The sequence below is a fragment of the Bos javanicus genome, chromosome X (genome assembly GCF_032452875.1).
Source record: "Bos javanicus breed banteng chromosome X, ARS-OSU_banteng_1.0, whole genome shotgun sequence".
Taxonomy (NCBI): Eukaryota; Metazoa; Chordata; class Mammalia; order Artiodactyla; family Bovidae; genus Bos; species Bos javanicus.
The window spans coordinates 113,212,970-113,236,665 of record NC_083897.1 but is presented as its reverse complement, the minus strand read 5'-3'; the positions used below and the strand labels follow the sequence as shown (position 1 = coordinate 113,236,665).

At 36.2% G+C, this 23,696-nt stretch overlaps 1 protein-coding gene across 10 annotated transcripts in view; it reads right to left on the bottom strand.

Annotated features, from left to right (window-relative positions):
* DMD (dystrophin) overlaps positions 1 to 23,696 on the bottom strand; it is a 2,228,404-nt gene that overhangs the window by 1,420,656 nt on the left and 784,052 nt on the right. For all 10 annotated transcript variants that reach the window (XM_061410475.1, XM_061410469.1, XM_061410467.1 and 7 more), the window contains 4 exons: positions 13,291 to 13,436; positions 9,011 to 9,223; positions 3,587 to 3,700; positions 2,219 to 2,374 (listed from right to left, as the gene is read on the bottom strand). In XM_061410475.1, coding sequence (XP_061266459.1) covers positions 2,219 to 2,374; positions 3,587 to 3,700; positions 9,011 to 9,223; positions 13,291 to 13,436 — 629 coding nt within the window. The remainder of the gene's footprint in view (positions 1 to 2,218; positions 2,375 to 3,586; positions 3,701 to 9,010; positions 9,224 to 13,290; positions 13,437 to 23,696) is intronic.

Genomic DNA, 23,696 nt, shown 5'->3' with positions numbered 1-23,696 from the left:
TGCGACCCCATGAATCACAGAACGCCAGGCCTCCCTGTCCATCACCAACTCCTAGAGTTCACCCAGACTCACGTCCATCGAGTCAGTGATGCCATCCAGCCATCTCATCCTCTGTCGTCCCCTTCTCCTCCTGCCCCCAATCCCTCCCAGCATCAGGGTCTTTTCCAATGAGTCAACTCTTCGCATGAGGTGGCCAAAGTACTGGAGTTTCAGCTTTAGCATCATTACTTAGCACACAGTTTTTCCGTCTTTCATTTGAACAACACTGTTGCTCAAAAGAGAAAACTCTGAATATGCTTTCATCCCTCCCTCCCTGTCACCCTGAACGTTCCACAAGCCTTATCTTTCATCAAGTACTGCCATTTCTAACAGGGTCTAATAAAACATAAAATCAAGAAAGGAATGTGTTGTTAGCAGTAAGAGTAATGATTGTGGAAGTGAGTGTGAAAGCCCTGATCAAAAATGCAAGAACGAAGAATTTGCCTAATTGGTTAGAAGAAACAAGAAAAATAAATGATCTCATTGAGTGGGATAAGCTTGCTGGAGGTAGCCAGGAAGTACAGAATTTCTACAAAGTTTGACTGACACAAGCACTTTGGTTCAGTTTGCCTAGAATAACACACTCCCTTCCTCATGCTACTTACTGTATAATGGGAAAATATACATAAAAACAATAAACAGTAATGAAACAGAGCAACAAGAATTCAAATCACCTCTGTCTCTGTGGAAGAGCTTTGAAAATTATTGGAAGAGGTTTGGACAGTCAACCAAACAGAGTGTCACAAGAGGATTATACATTTCAAATTTCTTTGTGTCTCTCAATCTTCACTAATATTCCCCCTGTTATTTGCCAGTATTATTTCCTACCTGAACAACTGTAATTCCTACATGCTTCCATTCATGCCCCTTCAGTCTTTTCATATAAGAGGAATATACAGCAAATATTTACATGATGTCACTCCTATATCTAAACGTCTAATAGCTCCCCATTGTATTTGGCATAAATAGTAAATCCTCACTGTGCTTTATAAGAAAATTAATGACTCTTCTTTGCCACCCATTTTCTCATAAAGATTTTTTTTTTGCTATTGTTTCCTCCCTTGCTCTAAATAAATTGGTGCTGCTCTTTCTATTCATCCATTAAAAACATTCAACGAACAAACCCTTTCATACTGGCCTTCCAGGAAAACATCAATGATATAATCTATTTTCTAAGTAATATTTTTTTTCCTTAACATCCCTTCTAGAACTGACTTACTCCAGGAGAAGAATGCAAGCTAGCTGACCCCGGGCTATCTCATCGGTGAGTTAATAGAACAGTTGAGCATTTGTCAGTGATGGTATTAGCTGGGTGACTTGCCTTGACTTTTCCTCGGCTCAATTTCTTTCTTTTTCAAATTTAGTTTTTGCCTTTTGGCATGATTTCTTTTCAACTTTGAAAGGTTACTTAGAAATAATGAAAGACTGACTGATGCTAATACACATAAAATGAAACCTCTCATTAACTTCAAAAAAGGTATTGGTGTATTAAAAAGTAATCATTGCTTTAGGTCAAAATTTCACTTTTGAACCAGAAGTATTTGATGTATGCTACTTGTATGTAATATTTACTCTTCTGCAATTTAATCTTGAAATTGGAAATAAATATCCATAAAACACTCCTCCATATAAAAATGAGGAACTCAGATATGAATGTACATTTATCTTATTTTTTTTCTACTAAGCCCTTCTCAACTATTTCCCAACCTTAATCTATTTATTGAAAGAGATGTATTGAAGAAGCCAAATTCGTCAATCTTACAATCAAAAGCGAAACATATTTATATTTGTACATATGCATGCATTACTCATTCATTTTATTTCTGTATCAAGTATAGAATTGTAAACTATCTTTGTTGATCCAATTACATGTATTAAGTTATGCAGTCGTTTGGAGAAAAGATTCAAAAAAAAACAATGCCTAAGAAAAGGGCTTTATTGTTCAGAATGACAGCTGTATTCAATAAGATCATTTTAGGACTTCCAATAAGATGAATATACACTATCAATATATATACTATGAAAATAATTTATATGCTAGACAAAAGCTAGTTTTACTTAACCATGCTTTAAAGCATCAACACAGAGACTGAACTTTTTAAAAGAGCCATGGTGAAGGGAGACATTAAGAAATCATAATTAAAATGAAGCAAGCCAACGTAAAAGAGATGGGACATACCTGTCGACATATGTAATCCCATTGAGTGTTAAGTTCTCTGAGCTCTGTCTCCAGTCTAGAAGCAAACTCTGGCTCCGCTTCAGTTTTTATTTTCTGTCCACCTTCATTGACACTGTTTAGACTGGGCTGGATTGTCTGAATATCACTGACTAAAAGCTAAGGAAACAATTTAAGTTATCTGAAAAAGTTACCACAACAATTAGAAATGCAACACAGCTACACAGAAACATATAATTAGGAATCATGACACTACACATGAATTTTGCCCTTTAACATCTGAAATATATGCTACAAAAAATGTTCAATTTTTATGGCATGAATGAAATGGGGAATTATATATCTATAGTCTACTTAAATTAGCTGCTGCTGCTGCTGTTAAGTTGCTTCAGTCGTGTCCGAATCTGTGTGACCCACTGGACGGCAGCCCACCAGGCTCCCCCGTCCCTGGGATTCTCCAGGCAAGAACACTGGAGTGGGTTGCCATTTCCTTCTCCAATGCATGAAAGTGAAAAGTGAAAGTGAAGTCGCTCAGTCGTGTCTGACTCTTCACAACCCCATGGACTGTAGCCTACCAGGCTCCTCTGTCCATGGGATTTTCCAGGCAAGAGTACTGGAGTGGGGTGCCATTGCGTACAAAGTAAATAAACTTAATACTTCATGTTCGAAAACAGTGCAACAATGATGAGCTTTATAAATTACTATTTTTGAAGGAGGTTTGATTTTCCAGCATAGTATGCTGCAGCAGTTTATAGCAAGATGCTGTGAAGGTTATTGATAAAATGGATTTGCTTTTAAAGCTTTTACTCACAAAGAAAGTTCTTGAAAGAGCTAGATTGTTCTCTTCCTACTGCATGACAATGGCATAATAAATATTATTTCAAAATATGTCTTGTATTATACCACAATGTGACATACATGGAAAGAGCAACATCGTTTTACTGACAATCTGTAATAGGATATAACAAGTAGCTCAAAAAAATCATTTACCTTTAGCTTAAACTGCATGCTATATAAAAATAATATTTTAAAGTGAGTGTTGAATAAAAGGCAATATTTTGTCTATTTCTCTCTTATTTAGCCCAGTTTCTCAACCTTGGCACTACTGTCCTTTTGGATGGGGTAATTATTTGTTGTACGGTGCTGTTCTTTGCATAGTAGGATATTAAGATATATCCCTGACCTCTATCCACTAGAAGCCAACAGCATCTACCCCACCTCAAGTTGAGACAAATGAAAATGTCTCCAGATATTGCGGAATGTCCCCTAGAGGGACAAAATTGCCCCTGGTTCAGAACCACTGATATCATTAAATAATAATTTCCATATCAAAGTCTTCATATAGAGAAGTGTCATATAAAAAAATCTTACCCTGCACTGCTTCAGCTGTTTTTTAAGAATTTCTGAATCTCCAAGGGCAGGCCATTCATCTTTCAAGAAAACATCAACTTCAGCCATCCACTTCTTCAGTGTTTTTATGTGATTCTGGAATCAGAGACCCATTTTAACACATTATTGGGGTGCTGATTTCCCTTGACACAATTCATCATGATGATATGTTTGAACACAAGCCCGCGAACAATTCCCATGGTTGAAGAATATCTCTAAGTAGCTCTTCAGGAAAAGAATATTTCCACTAAGACTGCATTTTTATGGTCTGCTGTATGAGCACTGGCATATGAAGTCTGCTATTGTTAAAAATAAAAAATTACTACCAAATGTGGTTTTATGATGTTACTCTTGAGAACATTAAATCATATCCCCCTCTAGAGAAATTTTAAGTTACAAAACAACTCATGATAATACTAACAATGTGCCCTTACAGTACATAAAACAAACTATGAACAATAAACTCAATGTAATAGTGTCTTTATAGCCTCCCTAAACGTGAACTTCCACAAATTGTTTTCTACAGTTGACAGTTTAAATAGCCCCTCCAGTGGAGAACTTTCAGACCAAGATGTTGTCATCTTTAAAGAAAGAAAACTTGTGCTTTTAATTCCTGTTTTGCTCGACAAAGTTGACGTAATGATCAAATGGAAAATGTCATCCTTATTTATTTGTAAATAGCCAAATATAACCCATTAATTTTTTTTCACATAATGCCATTTTTCTTGCTCCTTTTAGGGCTACATTTCAAGTGTGTGGTCTGTCAAACTTCTTTATCTGCCTACAATTCAACTATGCTATCCAGATGAGCTATTTTGTCCCTTCTTAATTAGATTTCTATTCAAAATGTGTGCTAATCAGAAATTTCCCTCTTCAATACGACACATAATAATGACTTTAAAAGCATCTGACTAAATCTAAAGATTTCAGCAGTATTATCTGGCTGACATTTCTTGAATCTAGCTTTGCTCTTTGGCCCATATCGCCACTGTCCTAGTTCAGATCTTACCACTGCCTCCTTGACTACTACGTTAGCTCTTTCTGGTATCTACTTCAGTCTCACCCCATTCTAACCCATTCTCCCCAGTGGTACCAATATTCTTCTCACCTCCTTCTTCTTCTCAAAGTGATGTTTAAAAAAAAACAGATATTATTTTATCTCCCTCCTCTTGAAGTATCAATAATAGTTCCACATTATCATTATGCTTAATCTCATCATGGTTAGATTATAATCCATATTCCAAAGCATGGCATCCAACTTATTCATGATCTACTCTCAGACTACTTCTCCAAACACCTCTTTTATTAATCTCCAGACATAACTTTTACCTCTCCAATATTGAACAACTTTCAGATAATTGAACATGCTGCTCCATTTTGTCAGGAACTCTTTCTCCATCTTTTATTAGGTGCCTAAATTCTACGTGTTCAAGGTGTAGTCAGATAACTCATATCCCAAGAACATATTGCAACTCCTTTTCCCAGGATATGTTGCTTTTCTTCTCTTTCCACTGCCATGTTCTATGCACTGTTTTATTTACTTACCATGCTAGGTTAAATAATGACTCTTTGAGATTTCAGGCCCTTATCCCTGGAAGCTGTGAATATGGTGCCTTACATGACAAAAAGGAATTTGCATATGTGATTAAGTTAAGGATATCAAGATAAGGAAATGATCCTGGGTTATCCAAATGGACACAATATGATCAAAGGATTCTTATTAAGATAGAAGCAAGAGTGTAAGAGAGAAATTGGGAGGTGCTACACTCCTGGCTTTAAAGATGAAGATGGAAACATGAGCAAGATTGTAGTTTCCCAAAACTAAAAGTGACAAGGCAATAAATTTTCTCCTAAAGCCTCCAGAAAGGACACAGCCCTCTCCATACCTTGATTTTAGCCCACTGAGCCTGATATTGAACTTTTGATACCTAGAACCACAATATATGTGTGCTGTTTCAAGCCACTAAATTTACAGCAACTTATTACAGCAGCAATAGGAAATGGATACACTTTCCTTTCTCCTTTGCCAGACATGGGCTCCTTGATGGCAAGGACCATGTAACTGTACCCTCTTTTGCCACTAGCACAGACAAAAATGTGTTTTTATATGTGTATGTATGTGTATGCATGTATGCATATGTTCATAACTTGAGAGTCATCACTGTGGATGTTGTGCTTTAAAAAATAATTTAAAACTGCTAGGTCTTTTGGTTTGTGAAAAGTAAGAAAAAACAACTAAGTAGCTTGACTGGGATTTAAAACCAGAAGTGTGCTATTCCGATGCTTTTACATCATGCTTGCATCAAGCTTCTTTCCAACATTAACATTTTTTGCAATAATTTACCACATAAGAGAAATATCACTTGTATCACCAAATGTTTTAAACTTTAGACTACAGTGCAGTTGTTGGTTTACTAATGCTTGGGTAATTCGGTGGCACTATTCAAACAAATTAAGTCAGTGGAAGTTGGTTTGTGGAAGGCGATGGGATCAATTTTATATATAAAATTACAAGTGAAATATGCTGATGAAATTATGTATATTACATGACAGATAACTTTTTATTTGGTGGTGGTGGTGTAGTCACTAAGTCATGTCTGAATCTTGTGAGACCATGGACTGCAGCCCCCCAGGCTCCTCTGTCCATGGGATTTTCCAAGTAAAAATACTGGAGTGGGTTGCCATTTCCTTCTCCAGAGTGTCTTGCTGACCCAGGGATCGAAGCCACATCTCCTGCGTGGAGGTGGATTCTTTAGCACTGCATCAACAGGGACGTTCCCTCACCCTATATATATATATATATATATATATGCACACACACATACACAAACAGATTCAAGGGGTTATATCTGATAGACAGAGCCTGAAGAACTATGGACAGAGGTCTGTAACATTATACAGGAGGTAGTGATCAAAACTATCCCAAAGAAAAAGAAATGCAAAAAGGCAAAATGCTTGTCTGAAGAAGCCTTATAAATAGCTGAGAAAAGAAGAGAAGTGAAAGGCAAAGGAGAAAGGAAAGCTATGCCTATCTGAATGTAGACCTCCAAAGAATAGCAAGGAGAGATAAGAATGCCTTCCTAAGTAAACAATGCAAAGAAATAAAGGAAAATAATAGAATGGGAAAGACTAGAGATCTCTTCAAGTAAATTAGAGATACCAAGGGAACATTTCATGCAGAGATGGGCATAATAAAGGACAGAAATGGTATGGACCTAACAGAAGCAGAAGATATTAAGAAGAGGTGGCAAGAATACACAGAAGAACTATGCAGAAGAGATCTTAATGACCCAGATAACCACAATGGTGTGATCACTCACCTAGAGCCAGACTTCCTGGAACGTGAAATCAAGTGGGCTTTAGGAAGCATCACTGTGGGTGGGGATGATGGAATTCCAGCTGAGCTATTTCAAATCCTAAAAGATGATGCTGTCAAAGTGCTGTACTCAATATGCCAGCAAACTTGGAAAACTCAGCTCTGGCCATAGGACTGGAAAAGGTCAGTTTTCATTCCAATCCCAAAGAAGGGCAATGCCAAAGAATGTTCAAACTACCACACAATTGCACTCATCTAACAAGCTAGCAAAGTAATGCTTAAAATTCTCCAAGCTAGGCTTCAACACTACATGAACTGAGAATTTCCAGATGTTCAAGCTGGATATAGAAAAGGCAGAGGAACCAGAGATCGAATTGCCAACATCCGTTGGACCATAGAAAAAGCAAGAGAGTTCCAGGAAAAAAAAACATCTACTTCTGCTTTATTGACTATGCCAAAGCCTTTGACTGTGTGAATCACAAAAAACTGTGGAAGTTTCTTCAAGACATGGGAACCAGAACACATTATCCATCTCCTGAGAAATCTGTATGCAGGTCAAGAAGCAAAAGTTAGAACTGGACCTGCAAAACTGACTAGTTCCAAATAGGAAAAGGAGTACTTCCAGGCTATATATTGTCACCCTGCTTATTTAACTTATATGCAGAATATGTATGAAATGCCAGGCTGGATGAAGCACAAGCTGGAATCAAGATTGCCAGGAGAAATACCAATAACCTCAGATATGTTGATGACACCACCCTTATAGAAGAAAACAAAGAGGAACTAAAGAACCTCTTGATGAAGGTGAAAGAGGAGAGTGGAAAAGCTGATTTAACACTCAAAAAACTAAGATCATGCCACCAGGTCCTGTCACTTCATGGCAATAGATGGGGAAACAATGGAAACAGTGACAGACTTTATTTTCTTGGGCTCCAAAATCACTGCAGATGGTGACTGCAGCCATGAAATTACAAGACGCTTACCCTTTGGAAGGAAAGCTATGAGAAAACTAGACAGTGTATTAAAAAGCAGAGACATTACTTTGCCAACAAAGATCAGTCTAGTCAAAGCTATGGTTTTTCCATTAGTCATGTATGGGTGTGAGAGTTAGACCATAAAGAAGGCTGAGTGCCGAAGAATTTGGTGCTGTTGAACTGTGGTGTTGGAGAAGACTCTTGAGAGTCCCTTGGACTGCAAGATCAAAGCAGTCCATCCTACAGGAAATCAGTCCTGAATACTCATTGGAAGCACTGATGCTATAGCTGAAGCTCCAATACTTTGGCCACCCGATGCGAAGAACTGACTCATAGGAAAAGACCCTGATACTGGGAAAGATTGAGGGCAGGAGAAGCGGACAACAGAGGACGAGATGATTGGGTGGCATCACCGACTCAGTGGACATGAATTTGAGCAACCTCTGGGAGACAGTGAAGCACAAGGAAGCCTGGCATGCTGCAGTCCATGGGGTCGCAAACAGTTAGACACAACTGAACAACAACAAATACACACACACACACACACACACACACACACACACTCACTCAGAAAATTCTTTATCACTGAGCCAACAAGCAAGTCCCCCAGCTCTAGATAACATGTTACAATTAAAGCCGACATATGTGAGTTAGCCTGTGTGTGTGTGTATATATATATATATATATATATATATATATTTTTTTTTACAACCAAAATAACAATGTATTTTTCAGGAAAAAAAAAAAATTTCCTGCACTGCAAGCAGTCTCCTGCATCGCAAGTGGATTCTTTGAGACACCAGAGAAGCCTTATTCATAAGCTAAATAATTATTTACAGGATAACAAGACTAAAAAGATAATGGGTTTTGAATTGAGCTGAAAAGTTTTTTTAATTCCTGTTGGTAATGGTGGGAAAAAACTAATTCTAAAGAAAACCAAAGAAACAGAACTCTTAATGCCTTCTTAAAATCAATAGCAAACTACTGTCCTTCGAGATAAATTTGTATCTTTTGGCCTTATCACTGACTTTAAGGGACTATGGCTTTTAATTGTATAACTCACCATTAGGAGAGAAACAAATAAAAATCAATATAAAAAGTAAAATCTTGAATTACCTGAAGTTTTCGGAGTTTGGCCATTTGCTCCTCTAGCTTTTGGCAACGTTCATTCAGCTGGGCAGAGAGTTTCTTCCACCGACCCTCAATGTCTTCAAATTCTGACTGATATCTCTGGCTTATATGAGAGGGTGCTTTCCTTGACATCTCTTTCACAGTGGTGCTGAGATAGTTTAGGTCATTTTGGTGCTCTTGCAGAGAGCTTTGTAAAGCCTCAAAATTAAAAAGAAAGTGCCTTTATACTACTTGATGAATATTAATGAGTTTAATTGTTCAATTTCATTGATGAGTTTCAGATAAATCAAATGTACTTAAAATGAAAGCTATGTGGCTCAAACATTTAAAATAATAAATGATGTAACATCAGATGTGAAATAATTAGCAACTTAAATTCTACTTTCAATCATAAGAATAATTTACACATTATTTAGTAATATTGTATTTATAAATCTATGCCTATTCTTATCAACAAAGTGGAATATATACAAAACTGTATCTTATTGAAACAAAGAACTTTAGCTCATCTAATTTTATTACATTTTATTTGTATATTAATAACTGCATTTATGATTCAATTAATGGAGTTTAACTTAATTATAAGTAAACTTAATTATAAGCCTTTAGTAAGATAATTTCTAATCTTCACAGATAAAAATATAACTAAGATTGATATATGTGATAACACAGCTCTGAATAAGTTAAATCATATAGATAGTTTACTCATGCCAATTAATGGAAGTTTCTTATTTTGTAGTATTACCATGAAATTTTCAGATAATTTTTGGGAGAATTTACAATCATCATTTCACATTTGTACTGTATAATCTATTCCACCCCTTATAATAGGAAGCATATGTTTAGGATTGCTCTATTCAATATTTATTTAAATGTTACTTTTTGGTTATAAATTAATAAAGCTTTAAGATTTTAAAATGGACAAAATACCCATTACATACAACTGTTTTTAGATAAATTTCCAGGTTTTTTTTTTTACTAAATAGCTGATCATATTTTATACTCACATACACATAATATGTAAAACACATAATCTTATGGTTGTATAATATTTACTTCATGATATGTAAGTTATTTTAAATTTATTTTTATTTTATTTATTAAATGTTACACTTGATTATTTACACAATACATAGTATGCACATACATTTTAAGCTAAGCAATTTATTGTGAACCTTGTCCGATGTCATTAAGTAATCTTCAAAAACATAGATTTTAACTGCTTCTGTAGTTCTTTTAACCATTTTTCATTATTACTTGTATAAATTAATTTTAACTTTTCTACTCTTTTCAGTTCAGTTCAGTCACTCAGTCGTGTCCGACTCTTTTTGAGCCCATGGACTGCAGCACACCAGGACTCCCTGTCCGTCACCAACTCCCAGAGTCTACCCAAACCCATGTCCATTGTGTCGGTGATGCCATCCAACCATCTCATCCTCTGTCGTCCCCTTCTCCTCCTGCCCTCAATCTTTCCCAGCATCAGGGTCTTTCCCAATGAGTCGGCTCTTTGCATCAGGTGGTCAAAGTATTGGAGTTTCAGCTTCAGCATCAGTCCTTCCAATGAACACCCAGGACTGATCTCCTTTAGGATGGACTGGTTTGATCTCCTTACAGTCCAAGGGACTCTCAAGAGTCTTCTCCAACACCACAGTTCAAAAGCATCAATTCTTCAGCACTCAGCCTTCTTTATAGTACAACTCTCACATTCATATATGACTATCGGAAAAACCATAGCCTTGACCAGACGGACATTTGATGACAAAGTAATGTCTCTGCTTTTTAATATTCAGCCTAGGTCTATCATAACAATCCTTCCAAGGAGCAAGCGTCATTTAATTTCATGGCTGCAATCACCATCTGCAGTGATTTTGGAGCCCAGAAAAATAAAGTCAGCCACTGTTTCCCTATCTATTTGCCATGAAGTGATGGGACCTGATGCCGTGATCTTAGTTTTCTGAATGTTGAGCTTTAAGCAACTTTTTCACTCTCCTCTTTTACTTTCATCAAGAGGCTCTTTAGTTCTTCACTTTCTGCCATAAGGGTGGTGTCATCTGCGTATCTGAGGTTATTGAGATTTCTCCCGGCAATCTTGGTTCCAGCTTGTGCTTCATCCAGCGCAGCGTTTCTCATGATGTACTCTGCATATAAGTTAAATAAACAGGGTGACAATATATAGCCTTGACGTTCTCCTTTTCCTATTTGGAACCAGTCTGTTGTTCCATGTCCAGTTCTAACTGTTGCTTCCTGACTTGTATACAGGTTTCTCAAGAGGCAGGTCAGGTGGTCTGCTATTCCCATCTCTTTCAGAATTTTCCACAGTTTATTGTGATCCACACAGTCAAAGGCTTTGGCATAGTCAATGAAGCAGAAATAGATGTTTTTCTGGAACTCTCTTGCTTTTTCAATGATCCAGTGGATGTTGGCAATTTGATCTCTGGTTCCTCTGCCTTTTCTAAAACCAGTTTGAACATCAGGAAGTTCACGATCCACGTATTGCTGAAGCCTGGCTTGGAGAATTTTGAGCATTACTTTACTAGTGTGTGAGATGAGTGCAATTGTGCAGTAGTTTGAACATTCTTTGGCATTGCCTTTCTTTGGGATTGGAATGAAAACTGACCTTTTCCAGTCCTGTGGCCACTGCTGAGTTTTCCAAATTTGCTGGCATACTGAGTGCAGCACTTTACTTATTTTACACATGATAGTGTGTACCTCTTAATCCGATGCTCTCAATTTGACCCTCTCTCCTCTGGCAACCACTGGTATATTCACTATATCTGACTGTTTTCTTATATTCATTTATGTATAATTTATTTTTGCAATTTCATATGTAAAATGATATCCCATTCTGTAAATTTGTACATCCTTTTCAATTTGAGCTACAGTTTTGAGCTACAGTTTTTCATAGTAATAATAGTCATCATTTCTTTTTATGGTGACTACCTGATTAATGACTTACTCAGACAGATGTTTTCCTTCTTTTGTTTTTCTTTAGGATTGGCTCTGGTACTTTAACAATGCTGTGATCACTTCCACTGATTTTTGTGCTTCCCCAGCATATATATGTAAAGAGTTTTATTAAAATTTTCTACAAAATTTATGCCTATTAAAACGTTTTTGAATTTTTAGTCTACGTAGTAGTTTGCTTTGGTGTAACATTTGACACAAGGTTCTGACTTCATTGTTTTCAGTAAGTTAATAATTCAGTTTCTCAATAATAGTTATAATTTTCCCTTCATCACTGCTTTATGAATGGAAATATACTCTTCCATTCATCTGTGTACCATTTCTTATATACTTAACCCACTCCCCTAATTGCTATACCTGTGTACTGCTGTGTTCTTTTACATTTATAGTTCTATTAAGTCACATAACTCTCAAAGTAAATTTTAAAATTATTCCAGGTATTGTAAATAACTACATAAAAAGGAAAAAAGATTAAATAGTTATAGTTTGCTTTGTATTATAGAAGAGGAAATGGTTTAATTAGGATGATGTACACTGGGAAATGTTTAGAGATTTCTTTGAAGAAATACTTCTAAAATTATTTTTTTAATAAATAATATTCAATTCCCAAAACAGAACTCCTGATACAACAAAGTTAAAGTTTTAACTTGTTTTCTTAATTCAGAAAACGTGGACATATTATCTCAGCTCTTAAAATATAATACACAAATGTGTTTTAATGCCTTACAAAATAAAATGTGATTAGATATACACCACAGGTTTTTCAGAATTAGTAGGAAAGCATCCTAAAATCTCATATAAATTACATCTTTCATTTCCAATATTAGCATTTTATTTCCTAATATAAAACTGTTAAAATACAGTTAATAGAACTCCAAAAACTAATTATAATATTACATAAAATGAGTTTAAATTAAAACTAATTTTAAAACTACATTAATTTTACTACTTTCTGGTTGGAAATATGAGCTATAAGTCAGCAAGCAAAGGGGAGGAAATAATACCAGAGCTTTTATAATAATCAAAATCTATGTTTCTGAAAGTACACACTAAGCAAGAAAGAATATATTTCATGCATAGATCATATCATTGTCTTCAAAGACGGAATCTTTATCTTAAGGAGAGAGGCACAAATACATTAAATATTATGCTTTTATAGCCTTCATTTTTTCAGCTGGCCAACTGTCATACTTGCCACGATTATTTTAATTCTAGTATTGTATTAAAGTTATAACAATGTGACTGCTTGATAGATGAGCAAAACTTGAGAGATGTATCAAGATTTATAAAAAGTCACAGACCTGTAACTCCTCAAGTCTCTGCTCCATGATCTCGTATTCAGTGACAGTAACCTGAGGTATTGAGAGTTTGGTTTCTGACTGTTGGATCCACGTGAGGATGGTACTCATGGTCTCCTGATACCGCACGGTGGGTAAAGTGTCCAAAACTTTATCGAAAGGGGAAAAAACAGAGAAACATTTAACCATTTAAAATTTTGTTACTTGTCTAAGTTGTCAGAAAACTCAATCATACTAATTATAAATATTAACAAAACGTGAAAATCTGAAAATATAGAGTAGAATATGATTATGACAGAAACTATGCATATATGGCATTCAATCTTGCAAGATTTGTATGGTTAAATGAATGCTTTTTAAGTTGAAGAAATGGAGCAACAGAGTAACTTGTCCAAAAATGGAGCAACAGAGAGGCTGAGTAAGTTGTCCAAGGTAACACAGATGGTTGTTCGATAATCCAAGTAGAGTTCATGTATATTTGACTTTGAAGGCTATCCTCTTTCTATATTATTTGCCTTGAGGGAAAATAGTACCATTATCTACAGCAAATGATATTTTAAATTATATCATTTCATATCTTATCTTACTAAAGAAACAATTTTTGTGTGCTCAATGTGTGTCAGAAACCTTAATAATGATCACACATATTATGACTCTTAATTCTTACAATAAACCTCTGAGACATGCATTTTTATTCCATTTACATTTGAGGAAACCGAGGTTATAAAAGAAAGCCAACTGATTTGCTCACAAACATCTAGTAAGTGTCATAGCCAGGATTTTCAGCCAAGATTATTTAATTTTTGGGGGGGTTCAGGATGAGGAGCACGTGTACACCCATGGTGGATTCATGTTGATGTATGGCAAAACCAATACAATATTGTAAAGTAAACAACAAAAAAAATTAAGTCACACCCACCAACAAACAATGCATTTTCTCTAACATGTGTATATATATGTATACACACATACATTCATTCCAATTATATATAGGGAATAAAAGTATATATGGGAAAGTACAATGTGTGCATTGTGTATAGTTATATATGCTTAAAATCTAAAATGCATATGTTTATATATACTATTTATTATTATATATTATTTTCTATTTTACACACACACCCATACAGATTATGTGACTAGTAGCTATACTGACCATGTTCAAGGTGGAGAATTTTGTTAGAAAACTGGAAATGATAAAAATGATTTTAAGTGGTTTAAGGAGGTTAAAAAAGAGATTATACTAAACATGCAATAAGTGAAAAGTAACAAAACAGTGGATGGGTTTCAAAGCAGATTAGATAAAGCTAAACAGAGAATTAGTAAACCTGAAGATAGGCCAGAAATAAATTATATATATATATATATATATATATATGTGTGTATATATATATATATATATATATATGGAATGAAGCATGGAGGGACAAAAGAACGGAAAATAAAGATGAGAGAATAAAAGACATAGAAAAAAACAGCAAAATGAATATAAATGTATCCTAGAATCACAGAGAGAGATGTGGGACAGGAGCCATATTTGAAGAGATAATGGCTGAGAATTTTCCTAAATAGATAAAGCCACAGTGCAAAATACTAGCTCAAATCACTAGATCAAATGACATTATTTAAACCATATTATTTTTTAACAGATAGCATATGGGTTTCACTTCTATATACCAATTCCTTCTAAACTAAAGGAGAAGAATGTAGGAAAGTATTTTGCATGCTAATCAGTGGGGTTTTCAAATGGAAAGTACATTTTTAGAAAGTGTGTTAGAGAGGGATACTGAGAATTGCACTCAACGGACTTCTATTTATTTGTCCGTTCATGCCCAAATGTATTTTTAGAGGCCTTTGTCAATCTGAGCACTTCTGATTTCATACGGAAGGACGTCAAAAGGTCTCTGGTACTTTAGACCTCCCTGCTTTCTTTCATACAAATAATGTGTTTCTGTCTCTACGGACGAGATACATTTGAATGCTAGGTAATTATTTATAAAAACAAAGATGAATCTCAGGAATAGTACTGAAGTAAAGGACTACTTAGTTATGATGAAGCAAAGAGTTAGAAGGAGATGGGTGTATGGGTAGAGACGCGGAGGAGGTATGTTGAACTGAACAGTGCTACTTTCCCTTGGGGCAGTGATTGGGAAACAACATTTATTAGAAGCGTGCCACGGGTGATATGCATTTTATCCAGTTCCATTTTATCCAGATGATTAATATATGTCAGGAGAGAAAGATAAGTATATAAAGTATTGATAAAAATATTAGGATTACTTTTATTTGAAAAAGATCAACAGGTTCTTCTATGAACATCAAACAGAACTGCTTCTCCATTCTGTTTGTACAGAAACAGCCTGTGTAGCATGACAATTAGCAAGTCTGATTTTGCAGTTCAGTAAGCCTGTGCCTTGGAATTGGTTCTCCATTCACTAGCTTTGGCAAATTACTTAACATTGGAGCATCTTTGACCTCATTTATAAAAACAGGGATGGAGATACTTTGGGGAGAATTAATGGAAGTCATTTATTATGTCTTCATTCAGCCAATATTTATTCAGTGCTCTGAGCACCAGGGAAGCAAGAAGTAAAAATTTTAAAAGCAAAGTCTTGGCTTTCATGATGCTCAAAATCTAATTGGTGAGTTAGGAAATTAACAAACAAATCAAGAGACTGTATGACTAATAGTAATAAATGGGGAAATCAGTAGAAATAAGTGGGGAAGATCCTTCTGCAAAATGCAATAAAAAGGAATTTAAGATAGAGAATTAGATATGGAAATCTTGGGGTAAATGAGGATTTACAAAAGGGTTGGTGAGTAATCAACAGATTAGCAATGGAAGCCACTATCATCTTCAAGATCAGAGAGACAAAGGGAGGAGGTGTGAGACTGTGTCACAAGAAACCAATAATTGGAACCACCCAGTAGGAGCTGAATTCACAGGGGTCTTCTCTTTGGGGATGCAGAGTCCTTGAGGTATACTGTTTCCAGAGGGGGCTACAAATGGAGGATTCATTCTCAGGCAGTGATGGAGATGCACCCTTAAACAATGAGAGGGGAAGAGAATATTGTAGATTCTCTCCTCTTCTCACCTTCAGTATCCTCCAAGTGTCTTCCACTGACTAAATCAAGCAGGTAGCCAATTTAAACGAAGAATCCTAGGAAGTGTAGTTTTCATGGGACGAGCAGGGAATGACACTGAGAACAACAGAGAGACAAAATATCTCCCTGGAGATGATGGTGAGGGTGGACATGGAGGGAGGGAAAGGAATTCGATAGGAGCAATCAAGTACATCAGTGGTTTTAGCAATATTCCATTTCTTAAGTAGTTCAGTATGCAGTGCAGATTTCTATTTTTTCATTATTTGAAAAAAGCCTATATGTTACAAAAACTCTTTGAATAAAAATATAAAATAAAATTAAAAAGGATAGAAAGTGACTAGATAGTGAATAAAAAGTCCTCTCCTTGGAAGCACCACTTGAAAACAGACTTAAAAGCACTGAAGGAGGGAGCCTTATGAATACAGAAGGAAAGGTTTCCAGGTAATGTTAAGTCTCTGGAGGAGGAAATGGCAAACCACTCCAGTATTCTTGTGTGGAGAATCACATGGACAGAGGAGCATGGTGGGCTACAGTCCACAGAGTCGGATACAACTGAAGTGACTTAGCACAATTACAAGTCTAACAGTCCAAAATGGGAGAACACAGCAAGTGTAGCAAGAAGAAAGTGAGCAAAGTAGAGTGTGGGGTGATAATAGGGCAGGGGAGTCGTTGGGAACTATGACCACAGAAGGCCTCTGTAGACCTTAATAAGATGCCACATTTTATTCTAAATTTGTCTCTATATTTGCTTATTACTGAATCCACTGCTGGGTACATAGTATATTTGCTATTATTAGTAGCTAGAAGGGAGATGCAAGATAACAAGAAAGTGAAAAGGACACACTCAGGGCTAAGCAGAAAACTGTAAGAGTTTAACACAAAGTTTCATCTAGGTTAATAATACTCAACAGATACACTCATGTTCTTTCATTTGCGGAGAGGGAGTAGTTTCCTTTGAACGAATCTTATATTTGAGAGAACCAGATACATAGCCAAACCAAAGATATTGCTCTAAAATAATTTATACACACACACAAAATGTTCACACATGAACACATAGTATGCAAGCATATGAATATTCTAACACACACACAGAGTGAATTTGAAAGTTTTTCCCACTGTATCCTACAAAGAGAGTTATGATCAGATGAAAAATCAAATCATAATAGATAAAGAATTGAAACATGTAAGATATCATGTAAGAAACGAGTTGCCAGTCCAGGTTCGATGCACGATACTGGATGCTTGGGGCTAGTGCACTGGGACGACCCAGAGGGATGGTATGGGGAGGGAGGAGGGAGGAGGGTTCAGGATGGGGAACACATGTATACCTGTGGCGGATTCATTTTGATATTTGGTAAAACTAATACAATTATGTAAAGTTTAAAAATAAGATAAAATTAGAAAAAAAATAAAATAAAAATAAAATAAAATTTAAAAAAAACAACAACAAAAAAGGGAAATGGTATCAGAAAATATCAAATTGTTTTGTTTAGGTTTATTTAAACAGCCTTGTTTCAGTACTGGATAATACTAAAATGCCATGGACGGAGAAGCCTGGTAGGCTACAGTCCATGGGGTCTCAGAGTCAGACATGACTGAGCGACTTCACCAATACTTAGTGGTCATTTAAATATATATATGAGGCATACTTTATTATATTACACAGCTTATTAACTATGTATTTGGAAAAGTGTTTAGACTATACTGAGGATAACCTTGGTATTAGTAGTATCCTGGGGAAAGACTGTAAGTGTAATTGTACCTACATTAAATGAGGAAATAAAGATTTTCAGATTTGTTAGCATATTACCAAAGTGATAAGGTAGCATAGCACAGTACAAGTAAAAAAATGGTTACTTAACATATTTTATAATGCTACAGATTGTCCAAACCTCAGTCAGCATCCACCTACATGTAATAGATCAAAGGAGGGAGGAAAGGAGATCGATCAATTGATCGATAGATAGATAATCAGACAAAATGCCATAAAGTGAAAAAATCCATTATTTTCAGCACAGAGCACCACACAACAAAAATCCCTAAAATCCAAAAGATGAACACAGAAATGTTCTAAATTATTAAATGATACATTTGATCAATCTTTCTCCTATTAACTAACAGAATTCTAGCTAGATGTTAGGAAATAACGACACCTTGGTATTACTATTTTTTCCTTCTGTTAATTTAAACAATATGTTAACAAAGCATGCATTATCTTGCATTAGTCAATGAATAATTTACATCACACAAAGTCTCAGGTTCTCTTCAAAATCCTGATGAAGTACTCAATCCAGACCACCATTGCATGTGGGCTCTACATACCATGCTGCATGGATGGAAAATCTTATTCTGTATTCTGACTGGGGATATTTGGACACTTCTTTTCCTCGTTATCTGCATCCTGAGTAAACGCCCTGGCTGTTTCACAGGTGCAATGCTTTGAGGAGAGCTAGAACTAAAAGGACTCTGTTGGAGAGGGAGAGGGTGGGAAGATTTGGGAGAATGGCATTGAAATATGTATAATATCATATATGAAACGAGTCGCCAGTCCAGGTTCGATGCACGATACTGGATGCTTGGGGCTGGTGCACTGGGACGGCCCAGAGGGATGGTATGGGGAGGGAGGAGGGAGGAGGGAGGAGGGTTCAGGATGGGGAACACATGTATACCTGTGGTGGATTCATTTCGATATTTGGCAAAACTAATACAATATTATAAAGTTTAAAAATAAAATAAAATTAAAAAAAAAAAAGGAGACCTAGCAAGTCCATAGTTTCTGAACTGCCTACCTCACTACCCCTGTATGGGTTCATAAACCAGGAAATCCTTACATCTGAAGAGCTGTGGGAATAGTTACCCAATGGGTTCCAATTTCACCTTCCAGTCCACTTCACTTCTAAGGGAGGCCCTGATTTATCTTCCCTTTTTTAGCTTCCTTCTGATCTTTCAGTTTAATGAGAAGGGAAATATTTCAGTTTCTGAACTGTTGATCTTTTTCTGTATAACTGCTTCTGATCAGTATTCCGATGCAAGACGTCAAGTCCTCCCGCTGAGAGCTAAAGTAAACTCCCACTCTATTCTGAGAGAAGACAGGGCAACTTGCAGAAAGATCAAATGCCTTTGTTAGTATCTCAGAGGTAACTTATTTAGCTCAAGCAAAAACCCACACAAGGAAAGAGCCTTCCTAGCCTCTCCATGTGTAATTTTGCTTCCTTTCAATCTTTCTTTGTTTCTCAGTGTCTAAAAATGCAAAACTGATGTATGATTTTATATCACAGCATAAAATCCATCAGCATGGTCTCAGTTTTCTCCTGTTAATGTCTGGAACACTCTCCATGGCTCTTAAGAAGTCCTTCTAGACTGTTGACCTCTCTAGGCTCAATTTGCACAACTCTCTGTCTCTGTGCTCCATGGACACAGGACTTCTGTCGTTCTTAGCTAGCCAGCACCTACTACCCTTAGTCTCACTAATTCCTTCTCATCTTTCAGCTTCTGTGTCCACCAGGTCATTCTCAAGGAAATCTTCTCAGATCTTCCCAGCCTGGATAAGGTTTCTTTATTTAGTTTCAGAGGCCTGGCCTTAGACTTTTCCATCCAAACACGCATCTCAGATGTATAAAAATAGCCATGATTTTGTGATTAATGGCTGCTTCTTTCCCAGGATTACAAGCGTGATGAGACCAAGGAACACATGGTTTTAGTTTAGTGACCTATCCCCAGTGACCACTATCTTGCCATGCAAGGACTCAGTATTCGTTGAACAAATGACTGCAGGTTAAAGAGTATAACCTTGAACATAAAAACAGAATGCTTTGCCAGCAACATAGAAGGAAACCTGTGTTTGGTGAAGCATAGAATTTGAACATGAGAAGAAAGAATTTACCTGGAGAATTCAGACTATTAAGTCTTTCTAATTCCTATGGAGCCTTCTAAATTCTGAATAGCTCAAATTGACTTTCTTATTTTTATCTCTCTTATCCTTTCTCACTGCAGTGGTTTCTAGATTACTAAGTTAGATTTTCTTTAACTCCAATGATTTTTTTTTCTGGAACAATTCATTTCTGAATTTAAAATTTATTAGTCTGGATAAAAATGAACAAACAGCAAAGAAAACATATAGTGTGCCTCACATTGTAAAGACAGAGAAAGAGAGGATGAGACAATGCACACACACACGTGTTTTTGTTTTCTCCTGGAATTCTTTTGAAAAGGGAAAATATCATGATCTAAATTCTACCATTTTGAAATTGGATAAAGCAACAATTTTTATCACAGTCTAACCAGGAATGTTAGATTTATATGGAAATATGAGCACCACAGCATAAAAAAAAAGTCTCTCTCTCTCTCTCTCTGGCTCAGTGGTAGAGAATCCACCTGCCAATGCAAGAGTGTTGTGTTAGTCACTCAGTCGTGTCCGACTCTTTGCGACCCCATGAACTGTAGCCTGTCAAGCTCCTCTGTCCATGGAATTTCCCAGGCAAGAATACTGGAGTGGGTTGCCATTCCCTTCTCCAGAGGATCTTCCAGACCCAGGGATCAAACCTGGGTCTCCTACATTGCAAGCAGATTCTTTGCCATCTGAGCCACCAGAGAAGCCCCATACCCTCAGAAGGTGCTCAATATTTGCTGAATGGATGAATGTTCTAAGAAAACAAGTACTTGCCTCAATCCCCCAACAGGCATAGTATATAAAATTCATAACAGCATAATTTATAATTACAAAAATCAGAACCCACATGCCCAGAGAATAGCTATGCAAATTAGAAATTAATGACACCATAAAATGCTAAGTAGCCATTAAACATTAAAAGTTTACTGAGAATATTTATAAACCTAGTGAAGAAATAGATGCAGGTTCAGTCCCTGTGTTGGGAAGATCCCTTGGAGAAATAAATGGCAACCCACTCCAGTATTCCTGCCTGGGAAATCCCATGGACAGAGGAGCCTGGTGGGCTATAGTCCATAGGGTCACAAAGTCAGACATGACTTAATGACTAAACAACCACAACAACTCTCTCTCATATACATGAGAAATATCTGTGTATATTTAATATTTACTGTATTACATATGATTTATTAATTTATTATTTCAAGTATTTATTGATTGTCAATTATCTTTTGGCCTCTATACCTTTTAGGAATGCAATAATGAGGACAAGAGAGTTTTTGAATTCATTAATTTCATATTTTACTCATGGATCCAGATACTATTCTGTGAAAGTCAAAGTCGCTCAGTCATGTCCAACTCTTTGCGACCCCATGGACTATACAATCCATGGAATTCTCCAGGCCAGAATACTGGAGTGGGTAGCCATTCCCTTCTCCAGGGGATCTTCCTGACCCAGGGATCAAACCCAGGTCTCCCACAATACAGGCAAATTCTTTACCATATGAAGCTTCTATGGTGGCTCAGATTTTACTCATGGAGCCAGATACTTTTCTAATATAGTTTTGATCAAATTGTAATTAATTTTAGAAAAGAGAAATATAGAGTATTATGACAGTGAATAATAGGAACATCATATATAGACTGAGAGCTTATAGGGATTAACTTTTGAAGAAAGATATGAATGAATAAGAATTAGCTATGCTAGGGCTCCTGGGAGAATTCTATACACAAGATCTGAGGTAGGAAAGCCTATGCTGTCTTCAGTACATGAGACAGCAATATGGAGTAAGAAGAATAGAAGCATGAATGAGGCTGTAATTTGAGGCAGGCAATGTCCATATTATGCAGGGCCATTGAGGCACCTTTAAAGTCAGAGCAAATGGAATTCATTGAACATATTACACACACAAAGTGTTATGGCTACATTTTCCTTCAGAAAGACAATTCTGGTTGAAATGTAGAATACAGGTTTCTCAGTATCAAGAATGAACATAGGGGAGATAATTTAGTGGTCCAGGCAAAAAACCATAGTAGTTTGGAGTTATGTTATGATAATAAATATGAAGTTTGGATGTGAGCGCTATTTAGGAGATAAAAAACACAGACATGGAAATGGGAGAGGGAGTGGGTGGAGAACAGGGAATATCAATGATGATTCTGAGTCTCCTGATGGTGCAACTCCACAAGTATTGGTTCTTTTCTGTGATGTTAGAGGGACCAAGAAGGAAGTGATTGATTTCATAGCTGCCCACCAAGAGCTTATCTTTCTGGAACTTACTGGGATGTCTAGATAAAAAAAGGTTAAGGAAGTAGTGGGACATATGAATCTAGGACTTAGAGGCGAGGTCTGCAGATAAAATGTATGACTCTTAATTTATAAGATAAAATTAAAGCCACATATATTTTATTCATGATTGCCTCCTAGATGTAAAAATGAATTAATTGGCCAATGTGATTTACCTTGTAGCAGCTGAACAGTGATTATAAACCACACGGTTTAACAGTGATTATAAAACACATAGTTGATCTCATTTAAACTAGACATAATGGAGAATACTAGTGAAGGATTATTAATTCTGTTTCAGATTAAAGTGAAAGAAAACAGTCTGGTGCAGAAGCTAGTTGCACCTGAGGGCGATCTTAGTATAAGCTGCTCTACCTACCAGTCAGTGAGATGTGTGTGGATGCTGCCCTTGTGATTCCAATACGGTGGCAGAACTAGCCCTACCCCATCGAGAGAAATCCCGATCTTTTATGGATAGAAATAGAGCTTAAAACTCAACTGATACTTCTTGCTCTTTACTGAAAGCAATAAGACAATAAGCATATCCAATTTAATAACCAACCATCCTAAAAATTCATAAGAGTTCTATTGGCATCATTTGGCCCAGCCCAGGCCCTTGAAAAACTGACTGGGTATTTAACATTTAGCTATATATTGCTTATAAATCATGCATCTTAAAGATTCTTACCAGAGTTTCCACAATTCTATTTGCTAAAGTGTCATTTAAAAATACAGATACCTTCTTAATGTTTTATGACAAAGGAAATATATCCTACAAAATTAAAGTTAATCCAAGTGATGGTAGTTTTGGAAGCATGTGTTGTGGATTATTGGGAAAGTAAACGTTAAGGGTTGCCATGTTGCATACCCTACCTATCCTGAAAGGTTAAAAAAAGTCCCATTTATCCCCAGTCCATCAGTGTAGTCATGTGAAGGATGGTGATGACCAAGTACGATCAAATTGACATCTAAAAATGTCTTCTGTATTTTTTGTTTAAAAATTCCTCTGCTTTATCCAATTGACTTAAAAGTGTGTGGGGCTTCAGAGAATAGAAAGGAGAGGTGAGCAAAGGACAGCCCAGACAAGGCAAGATTATTTCATTATTAACTAAAAAAAAGAGAGCCATG